This window comes from Buteo buteo, chromosome 12, assembly GCF_964188355.1.
Source record: "Buteo buteo chromosome 12, bButBut1.hap1.1, whole genome shotgun sequence".
Classification (NCBI taxonomy): Eukaryota; Metazoa; Chordata; class Aves; order Accipitriformes; family Accipitridae; genus Buteo; species Buteo buteo.
The window spans coordinates 1,423,442-1,435,168 of NC_134182.1; the positions used below are offsets into that span (position 1 = coordinate 1,423,442).

General features: G+C 41.2%; 1 protein-coding gene across 1 annotated transcript in view; it reads right to left on the reverse strand.

The window, feature by feature from the left end:
- The window catches only part of TTBK1 (tau tubulin kinase 1), a 102,797-nt gene extending 97,816 nt beyond the window's left edge, over positions 1-4,981 (reverse strand). Inside the window, exon 1 of the mRNA XM_075042390.1 lies at positions 4,821-4,981. Within this exon, the coding sequence (XP_074898491.1) occupies positions 4,821-4,928 (108 nt within the window). The 5' untranslated portion in view covers positions 4,929-4,981. The remainder of the gene's footprint in view (positions 1-4,820) is intronic.
- Between the last annotated feature and the right edge of the window lie 6,746 nt (positions 4,982-11,727).

Consider the following 11,727-nt stretch of genomic DNA (forward strand, 5'->3'; position numbering starts at 1 on the left):
TGGATTTATCCTGAAAAGACTCTTGCAGCACAATCCTTCAGAGCCTATAAAAAAACCAACCCAATACACAGTCTTCCCACTAAACAGAAATCAGCACTCACAGAGGGACAGTTCAAAAAACCAAGCCCCCCCACTCCCAAAACAGCCTTCAATTACAAATTTAATCTCTCATTCAGCAAGCATATAAGACACCACTGCTCTAAACAAAATCTGCCTTCCAAGGATATTATATAAAGACTAGACCTTCCCAGGAAAATGCTCCAGGATCAAGGCACGAGGAGTGGTTCAGTCTCAGGATTGGTGGCAAGGTCAGGAAAAAGAACATGTGCTCTGAATCCAGAGCAAAGGACCAAACCTAGCGACAGCGACCTATGGTGAATTCAGCCAGGGTCAAGGCTGTCACCCACGGGCTTCAAATGTTGACAAGGTCAAACAGTGACTACTGTGACTGCCTTTTAGGAGCACTTGTATAGTCAAGCCTGCAACTCCTGCAGTCCAACTCAATGGGCTACTTGATCCAGAAATGCCTAGCAGGCCTCATCTGACTTAACAACAGGTAAGGAAGAGCTGACCTACATTCACCAAACTCCGAGAGTCCACTCAACTTGCTCAGGAGGACTGGAGTTATACTGATCTCGGGGGAACACTAACATATCAAACAGACATGAACTGAGAAGCCAATCAAGGAGAAGCCAACCAGCCACATTCTAAATCATCTGAAGACCTGCCAAAGCCCACTTACAGCAATTCTGCACAGAGTGAGACCAAAACAGGCCCCAAGACTGACAAAGCACCTTCCTTGTCCCAGCTTCCCTCTTGGAACCATAAATGGCCTTTGTGACCAAGACAAGGTGAAGAGTCCACAGAAGTTTGTGTGGCTTCCAGCAAGGTTTCCAAAACAAACAGAAGGACAAGTGTAACCAAAACTTCAGTTCAAGAACCTCAGAAACCTGGTAGAAACCAAAGCATGGATTGCACCTGACAAAAGAGCATACCTGCGTACAAGGGTTGCCAATTGTATTCAAAGCTCAGTGCAGGAGCTGCCAACTGAATCCCCAATACAAAGCATTTAGGTGAAAGAGAGATACATCCATTCAGCCTTAACATCTATACCCAGTTCAAAGCAAGTACAAGTTATGCTTGACTTTGTTCCCCCCCCGAACAAAGCAGTTCACATAATTCAGACCACGTGTGGATCAAGTCACCCTCTGGTGTCTCAGCAAGTCACATGGTTCCAGTACTGTCCAAATTTCATCCAGTCAAATCATCAAAAACATCTGCAAGTAAAGAATGATGACTCAAAAGAATGCTTCTTCAAGTCCAAAAGTTTTGATAAAAAGTATAAGCACTCCCGGTCCATGCCTTTCTCCAAAAATAAGAACGAAAATAGCATTGCTGTCAGACAGCCAAACTTTACTGACTTGGAGCGGCAGGAAGATGAACTACCAACAGGCTAACTGCAGAGAACTAACATCTTCATTTGTCAAATCTTTGTCAGCCAGCATATAGGAGGAGAGGAGGAAAGGAATTCAAGGAATACATTACACTGATCTAAAATTAGAAATTGGTTCAATACTGGAAGTAGGCCAGCACTAAGAACTACAAGGTTCAAGCAGATGCCCAGCCAAAGACAGTCACAATGGGAGGACAAATTACACAAAAAACCTTCTGGCAGCTGAACCCCAGCATCACATAAATATGCCACACACCTGCTTGAGCAGGATCCATCACTCACAGCAAAGCTTGGACTGTCTGGCTTGCATGCTATGGGTTAGATTCTGAAAGGTCTAAGATAAAATAAAAAAATGCTACTACTGATGTTACAGCTGTATGCTCACTTTAAGGTACGCTCCCTTTTTCATCTGCCACTTGGTCCTATGCTATGCATTTCCTTGAGCCAACAGAGGTATTTTTATATTTTTTTCCAGACTACTTCGAGCCCCATACAGCTTGCAGTTCTGACTGGTCCCACACCAACATCAAGCACAGCAAGGGAACAGCACAGAAGGCCTGCCTAAAGGGTGTGCACTTTTAGGGGGGCAGAAATGACTGCTCAATGAGAGCTCACACCACACGACTGAGCTAGCAAAAGGCCAAATTCCCAGCTATACTCAGAGCTGAGAATTAGAATTTCTTGTTGCTATTTACGCCCTTTAGCAGTCATGTAACTTCCCAGGGCCTTCAAGTGGGGTAATGACCTCACTGCAATATTGAAGACTACTGTGAGCCAACATTATAAAACATAAAAAGCTATTTCTCTAGTTAGCGGTAGTTGTTGTTAACAACATAGCTGCACATTTCTATATTTTCTAAGGCAGAGTTAGTGGGTAGAGCTTGTAGCAGTCCCCAGTCACAGACTCATGCAACAATGAAGTCAGTGAATCCCACATTTAGTGCCTCTACCAAATTTAAAATTAGTTTGAAATGCTCCCCTATGAGCATAACTGAGCATATTTTAGGCTTTATTTGGAGTTTTTGGTGCTTTTAAGAGTTCTGCTGTTTCCAAGAACAAAGTTACTTTGTTTAGACTGTGTTAAAAAACATACTCCCACCATTTACATAAGTTTCAGCACGCCTATCTATGAAGGAGAAACTCAAAGTTTGATGAACAGTAGGAATGGTACAAGCTGAAGCTAGCTAGGATAAAGGAGAATGGAGAAGAATGATTATTTGCAGCCATGCACCTGAAGCAATCGCTTAGCATCAGGACAGTGTCTAAATTCAGCTTTGCAAAGAACATGCACCAATCTGACCAAACTGTAGGCTCTGGGGAAATTTCTGTTTGTGCAGGAAGGGTCAGATGAAAGCTGCAAGCGCTATTTTTTGAGAAGTCCATAAGCACAGAGCATGTTTCAAGCCCTATACGTCAGTTAACCTGCACATGTATCATCCTGCCAAAACAAGTGTATGTGCTCCAGCCCAGAGCTGCAAGAGCACAGCAAGACTTTACTTCAGCTGTGCCAGAAAGCTTTGGGAGGGGGATAGGGGTTGTCTCCATTTTGGTATCTAATCACAGAGAAAATTGAGATTCTCCATCTGCTCTCAGGAAGCATGGAGAATGAAGAGCAGTTTGAATTGCTTAAATATAAACAGGTTGTTCAGGGGTAGGCCCAACAGAAAAGTTAAGGCTGCGGACAAAGCAGGAGCAAAGTGCTTGGATGAAGAGAGGCAGGCGATGGGGGAGTAACAAGAACACAGCAAGGTGGAATTGTCCAGGGCAATAAAGAGATACAGGCACCAGGCAAGTCTAACAAAAGGATAGTATGTTGTCTGAAGCAGGCTGTTGAAAATAACCTATCCACAGCCTGGAACTGAAGCAAGTTCAGAGTCCTGAGTGTCTTTAGTCCTCTGCTCTTCAGAGTCCACTGCAAAACTCACAGGGCAGCTGTACTGTAACTAGTTAGCACAGAGAAATAACTTGGTGCTGCTACTACAAATCACTTGTAGTTAAAACGAGTAAGGCTTCTGCTGCAAGTTTAATGATCAGACACTGCTGGTAATCCAAGTTATAAAAACGTACACAATGGCATACATAGGATTTAAATTTTTCTTCAGCTCTTTAAAAGCAAAGCTTTTAAAGCCAGAAAATAAAAATTCTCAGAAAACACATACAGAATTTCAAAAAGTATAAAGGTACATGATCCTTTCACGTGTTATATTCTAGTTTCTTTAACTGAGGTGATAATATAATGCTACTTCCCCCACCATCCCAGAGACCTCATTTTACAACTAAAGAGAAAGCCTTATACGTAAGAGGAACTGCACTCTCTGAACAAATCTGGTGGCCATGAAACACATGTCTAGAGGACAAGATTCTCCCCATGTCTCTACCACAGCATTCTTGCATGATTCTGGTCAAGATGCTGAAGTCTCTAATCACAAGCCATCACTAATCACATGCTCATCTGCTGAGTGCCTAAGGCAAGACAGCCAGGTCCAACCTATAGAAGAAGTGGTGAGCATGCCTAGATGCCCATGATGTCTAGTGGAGATGTGCTTTGGTCATAAATGTTAACCAGTCTGTAAAAAAAATAATAAAAATCAAGATCTAACTAACCTTAAACCCCTATCTGTAAAAGCAAGCAAATAGTTCGCTCTTGTATCACCTGGTAAAAGCATGAATTAAAAAAAAAAAAAAAAAAAAAAAAATATGGCACAGGTACCACAACAGTAAGAAACATAAAGATCTGAGTTTAAATGGCCAACTCATGCCATGAATTTAAATGGATAGTGAGATCTGCAGCCATACAATGAATTCATAAAACATTAAATGGCTACTAATTTAGTGTACCCCATACAGCTTGCTCAACAGATGAGACAGTTGTCCCATGAAGAACTAAAACTCTTAACATGTGATGATATGACTTTAAAAAGTATCCTAATAAATTTACACAGAAGTTGTACCAACAAGCTAATTACAGAATTTCTGACTTTTGAAGTAGCTGACCTTTCAGCCTTAAACATTTGCTTTTAAACTATTTTATTTTATTGTAATTTATTTATCGGCATGCCTGTAAGTATTCTTTGCCACAGTGACTCAAAATCTAAGTTTCTTACCAAAAGATGACTCAGCCTGCTGCAACAGTTCAATCCTACCTAAAAATCCTTGGCAGGTTTAGTCTTCTAAAAATACCAGACAGTCTAAAAAGCACTAGAGCAATATTAAACATCTTCTCGCAGTATCTTACTAACATGTCAAACCATACCATGCCACTGTTGCTTGCTAGAGCCCAGGATTAACTAGACAAGTTTCTGTACTACTACAGGAGGAGGAGATCTGTTTGGGGCACCAAAGGAAGCACAAAGCCAGAGCTACTCACCACTTTCCAGCGATCTTTGACCACATAATTGGCCGGAAGAATGTCGACCTGTTCCCCTCCTCCGCTCATGTTTGGTTCGTCCTTGATGACTGCTGCTAGGCACTGCATTTGCCAGCCAGAGAATATTTTAGTAGCTCCCAATTTAAATGAGCCATTTATCTGGGGAAAAAAGGGGCGGGGGGAAGGAATGACAAAATTAGTACAGGTCACGGCAGAAGTACATGCTACATTTCCACAGGTTTTGCTTATGACTAAATCAGAACCGGTCTCTTAGGGAAGAAGGCAAACTCACCTTGCAAACACCTGAGCTCACTCCATGCATAAACTTGGCAGACGCAACCATGCTTCAAGTCAGCAGCACAAACTAAAAGGGTGACAATTACCGGCTATACCATGCAGGAGTCCAGTGCTCTTGAGCCTGACAGCCAACAAGTCAAAGAGAACCTAATGCCAAATGCTGCAAGAGCTGTTATTGTTACCAGGCAAAAAGGTCTTGCTTTAACAGAGCAGCTGCTACATAGGCAGTTTTTATGGTTTTCATTGGACGACATCCAACACAAATCAGAAAGGTTTGCCAGGTATTGCATCCAATAAGCCTAAAAGCATCTGAATAGGGTAGAAGGGCCTTTACAGACCCAGGATTACAGAGACTATCATTGTGATGAACAGCCAAGCAAAGAAGATGGGGATGGTTAGAAAGGGCTTCAGCCATGTATAAATTAGTCGTCCTCATGGCATACACGCAGTGCTAAAACTAATCAAATTGAAGTACAGAGAGATACCTTTTTCCTACAGTGTTTGCATTCTACCTCATGCCCCTTTCTCCTACTTTTATAGGGAGCTCCAGACAGCCTATGCTGAAATTAATTTTGTTTTGAGGTTTTTTGGTTATAATTCTTCTACAAAAATGACTTTCAGATACACGTTAACTCCACTTTCCTGGAAGAAAATGAATTGCAACAGGACTAATAAAAGATCTTCCTAATGCATTTTGTCTCTTCCTGTAAGATGTTTTTCTGGCTTTAGAAGCAGGCCAGATCTTTTATTAAGCATGGATCTTTTATTAAGCTTTTGGCAGTTCTATCATTCCTCCACCAAAATATGAAATATTTTCCTTCCTAAAAATGAGCATTACTGTAGCACTCTGACTGCAGACTTAAGTAGGATTAACAACATAAATACCAAATTAGAAAAAAAGACTAGAGCTGGTCATTCAACCATCACACTTCTTCAGGCCCAAAAAAAGGAAAAAAGTAACCAGTGAATTACAAGTTCAAGTAGAGAAAAGAGCTCATTCCTTAGCAATAAAAGGACTGAGAAGGAAGGCTAGGAAGTGACCAGCATGTAGTGTGCACACGGAAGCCGCAGACGGAAGTATGTCAAAAGTGCAAGACATAGAAGATGATCAAACAAAACATGAACAAAAGATCTCAAAAGACATCTTCTCAAAAGATCTTCACAAAAGATTTCATTCTACATATAGAGGATAACTACAGGGAAAAAAGGAGCAGCAGACTAATGCAGTAAGAGGGCTGCTGAGAAGTGTTCATACGATCCGACATCTGCTAAAGTACAATCAAAATGATAGAAGAGAAAGAAGAAGAAACTGAATAGTAAAGAAATTCAGAAGAAAGGTGCTGCAAAACGCTCCGAATTCTCATTGAAAGAGTCCTGCATCTGTATGGGTAGCAGCCCTTTCAGTTGCCAGGTATTGAAGTAAGAAACTGGAAAGCTCTCCAATGAGAAAGTACATGCTGTGTTTCACAGAACAACATTTGTGCTGCTTCTTCCTAACAAGCAAGTCTAATGCCATCCGCAGGCTCCTTTATGCTCACTAGAATATCCCCAAGCTACCAGTGAGCTCTGCATATGCTGTGCACCCAGCCTCCCTGCACATCACTGCAGACTGCACAGGAGACAGAATCCCCACAAAAATCTCTTCTAAGGCTGGCTTTTCTTCTGTTATTTAAAGAAAAGTCATGTAATTATAGACTGTCCCAAACCCTCAACATCACAAAAAGACAAAAAAACCCAACATTAACATACAGGTACAGAGGCAGGTATCCCCTCCCTAGTGTTGAAGGTCTCTTGGCATGACTTCATGAAGACAAGTACAGCACAATGCAGGCTCTGGATTGCAGGGGATACAAAGACAGCTGCAGATCCAGGACGTGGCGTAGTAGTAGCAGCAACAAAGACAGATAGGATGGAGTTTAGGAGTTTTCCAGAGAAGGTCAGCCATGCGCTTTGAAGCAAAACACCTAAAAAGTACGGTACGTGATGTACGCATTAGTGCATGCATGTGCGTGACAATTTCAGTCTAGTGACTTGTGGCGGAAAGTAATCCCAAGGAATAATTTTAGAGGAGAGACAGAGCATGAAAGTCTACAAGCACTCAAAACTAGACAAGGCAGACCTGCTTTCCCTGGTGCACTATTCCACTGTCTTTTATCAACGTTATAATACATGTGTACAAAGATAACATGTTTGTTATTTAAAGGAGTCACATAAATCTTCACTGGCTTTGAAACAGAACAAAATCCTCCTGGGCACTACCATGCATAGCAGCCATTTGGCAATACGGAATTACAGAACTAAGTTTACGGATATGCACTGGTACAGCCAGAGCGATGCAGCCAAACCAAAAGCCAATTTTATTACAGCCTGAGGCAAATTTCAAGCTGTTTTAGATCATAGTAGCAGCACAAAGCAGTGTTAGCATATCAAAAACTTGTTCCTGAGGCAGTACTAATACTGCAGAAACATGTTCAGGCCTATGCACCAAGGGTTTACCAGAGTAACGCTGAAGCATTGCCTATACCCATGGCAAGATGTAACACATGTTAACCTAGATCTCCAGAAGTGTCACAAAGAAAGGGCAAAAGAAGGGATAAAGTTACCTTTGTGCAGAAAACATAAGCACATTTAAGTGATGCTTTTAACTTCTGCATTATTGTAATTCCTTTTAAATCAATAAAATATAGTGTAAATATTGTTTGACTACGATCAAAGCCTGCAGCCAGCCCCCTGCTAGAGCCGAATTCGCTGATGTAGCTACAGAAGGGAGGTGGCGAAGGATGGTCAGTGGGAGAGAGGTAAGGCACTACCGCCTCTTCCCCAACACACAGCAGAGAGCATCATTTCTGCATGTTAAACGTTAAGCAGTGTTAAGTTCCTGGAGGAGAGATTGAAGGATTACATCGCTCTTGAACTCCAGTAAAGCTGTTCCTGATTCAAAGGGTGACCAAAACTTTAAAACATAGAGACCGTAGAATGTAAAGATACATAATTTTGAAGATGGTGACTGAGAAGACAAGAACTTTCCGATTGTCTTTTCCTGTAGGATGTCAAGAAATTATTGTAGCCCTCTCCCATGAAGACAGGCAAGAGAGCTGAGCAATCCTAAGATACTGTAAAACTGGCTTCCTAGAATTAGCAAGTGAAGCAGAAATGAAAGCAGCTGTGAGAAAGAAACAGTGACAACAAGAGGACCAAATCCTGTCTCTTGGCCAACCTCAGCATGAAGAAGTGTGAAATCAGCTCTTGCATACTGCTATCTCTTCCAGCCCATACTGGAGAATCTTTATAGTTTTATAAATTTAGTCTCGGACTTTAAAAAAAAGAAATTCAAAAAAACCATGCTTAAACAGGCTAATAGGCCCCACTATACATTCTGACCCGCTGCTCTGCTAGCTGTTCCTTCTATTTGGCATCAAGACAGTTTTCAATTCAACAGCACTCACAGGTAAATGGTTTCATTTTTAAGGCAGCTTACAAAAATCTGATGTACTATAGCAGCAATTATTTAGCCGACATGAAAATCAAGACCCAGCAGAGAAGCATGACTGGGATAGGCAACAGTAACAAACTTAGGAGTAAAGTCTGCAAGAATTTCAGTGCAAGGCCTGATGTTGCAATTAGTGTGGCAGAGTCTTACATCAAACGCATTTGCCTTGTTCACACGCGTGTTCATCAGGAGACAAACTAGACCAAGCAAAAGTAACTTCATAGAAGTTGTTAAGCTGAAGAAATCTTCGCTGCAGATGCTAAAAGCTTACATAGATTCAAAAAGTGACTTGACAAATTCACTAAAAATAATAATTAAAAAAATCCATTAAACAGTTACATACAAATATTCCATCTCTAGCTTAGGAAGCCTTCAATTCACAAATCGCTGAAGGTGGCAAGAGCATTCTGCAGAGTCATTTTATATGCTTTCCCTGCTCTTATTCTCTACCCTAGATATCCACTACTTGGCCAACTTAGGATGGGATACTGGCCTAGATGGACCTGTGATATGACTCAGCATGGCCAGACTTGGGTTTTTACCAGTTACTTTCAGAGGAAGTAGTGCATAAATAATATATATGTCTCCTTTATCCCTTCAAGGAGGTCAGAGACCAAAAAATAAAGAATCAAAGAAAAAGTCTCATATAAACAACCCAATTACCTATCTTACAACATTCCTGTTCATGCAAGCAACATTTTAAATAGCTTTACTGGAAAAATTATTTCCTAATTTTAGAGGATCATAGCACTTTTAAAATTAAACTCATAAACACGGAGCATTCCCTGTGGAAATTCCTAACGTATATGTGAGATCTCTCCTATGTTAGCTTACTTCAGTCTCAATATACCATGGTAGCAGTGCTCAAAATACAGCCAAACTCAAACAAACATCATGTTGGAAACTCATCAGACGCAAGGTAGTTATTAAACAGCAGAACAAAGCTATGGAGGTCTGTCTCTCACCATCTTACTAAAGGTCTTGGATAATCTTAAGTGCCTTAATCTCACTGTGGAGGAATTGCAATATCCCACTTTATTTCAGGACACATCCTCACCTCTGGAAGCCTACAAATTAGAACAATTAGAACAAGTGAAGTTTATTTAGACTGCTGTAGCCCATGACCCTCTTGATCAAATTCCCCACCACGAACACAAGATCCACCTTAAGAGCAGATCCCAGTGGTTGTTTTAGAAAGCTGATGCAAATCACAGATTTTTAGGTGAGACAAAGCTGGATATCTGCAAAAACAAAATCAGTAACCCCAGTAACCTGCAGTTTAGAAATCAGATCAATCTCCCCCTCCAATACTTGCATGGGAGGAACAAACAAAAAATGTTGTAAACAGAATTTAAGCATAACTTAGCTGTTCCCAACATGAACTTTACTGGCATTAAGTCAAAATGGAACAGATGGGGTGGGGAATAAGAGGAGAATATAACAAGTAGGATTGAGAGTGCTCAGAAGGAAGAAAGAAAAACAGTGGAGTTTCCAAGTGCAACTGAGCAGCAGAACTGGGGCTCAGTTAATGGCAGCATTAACTGCGCACACTCGGCGTCCCTCACTGTTTTACAAACGTCATCTGCTTCCAACACACAATACCAATTATAAAAATGAAATCCCTCACATTAAAACAAACAAAACCCCCTTAAATCTTTGTATAAATAAGTTGTACCATGCACTAGCGTTCTGTTATTAGGGTAGAAATGCTTATGACAGTACAGGAAACAAGTTGATTAAGAAAAATACAGTGCACTGGACTAACAGCCCCTCAGCCCTGGAATACATCATACCTCCTGCTGAACTTGGAACAGCAATTAAAAACAAGTCATACGCTGTTAGGGTAGGTCTGACAGCAGGAGCTCGAAAGGTTCTGAATTGTTCCTTGAAGACACATATCTTCCTTCATTGCCTGCCTCTGCTGTAGCAAACCCTGCTTAGAGAGCCGGCTCAACTCCTAGCAGCTGCGGCTTAAAGTCTCCTCTGTGACATATTCTTCTCATAGGCATGCAAGGGCATCAGCCTTAGAAATTCTGGATTTGCTATTCACAGCATTTCATTTCTGTAAAAAACAAAACATCTAAAGGTGAGGTTGCAAGATACTGGGACTGTTTTTCACCTTTGAAAGGTTTATGACTGTTAAGGAGTGATGTAGCTATGACTGGGAAAAACAAAAACCCAAAACAAAAAACCACCCCCCAAAAAAGCTGCAATCAAGACAGACAGGTCCGGATTATCTCCTAACACGAGGCTGCACTGAACAGAACATACATAAATATATTAAATATGACAACAGATGCACCTTGACAGCATTATTACGGCAACCTGGTTGCACAGCCAACTGAATGTATTATTGCCTGCACAGTGACTTACAAGTAACAGCATACAACCTAAGCAAAACAAACAACCCCCCCCAACCACATAATTTCATACTGTCAGAGACTGTATTCACATACATTACAGAGCAGTCAGATACACCAGTGATTTCTGAGCCAAAATCACATATCTACAGGGAGAATCAGCACAGTTAATTATGACAACAAATCATTAGGAACGCACACCAGATAAGCACGCCTGCACTACTGGCAGTTTACGCGATTCTAATCCTCTCCAACTACATTTCAGAAGCAAAGCTAAAAAAAAGGGGAGCAGGAGAGTTTGAGAGGGAAGTCTATTACCTTCCCCCAGTCTCCCTGACAGAGTTGCTCCAATTTTTGATCTGAGCAGAAAATTAAATCCATCACCAGGAAATCCCTCTAATATCATAACCAGCTTAACCTCTGCTAATTTAACAGGCAACATTATGGTCTGCTTACCATAAACATTTAACTGCAGCTCAAGTATATCTACCTGCAAAGTCAATAGAGATCACTACTTGCAAAGCTTGAGTAGTCTGCTGGTGGCCAAAACAATTATACCTGAATGAAAGCAAGAACTAAGCAGAGGTTATACGTATGGTATCAGACTCAATCTACACCTGACACCACCAGAAACACCACACAGAGGTATGTTTTCATCACCTGATCCTGGACCAGTTTAATTGATCCTTAGGAAATGCAAAGTGTCCCTCTTAGGCAAGTCCTCTCCCTTCTCCCTGCAGAGTGCTTTTGTGGGGAGCCT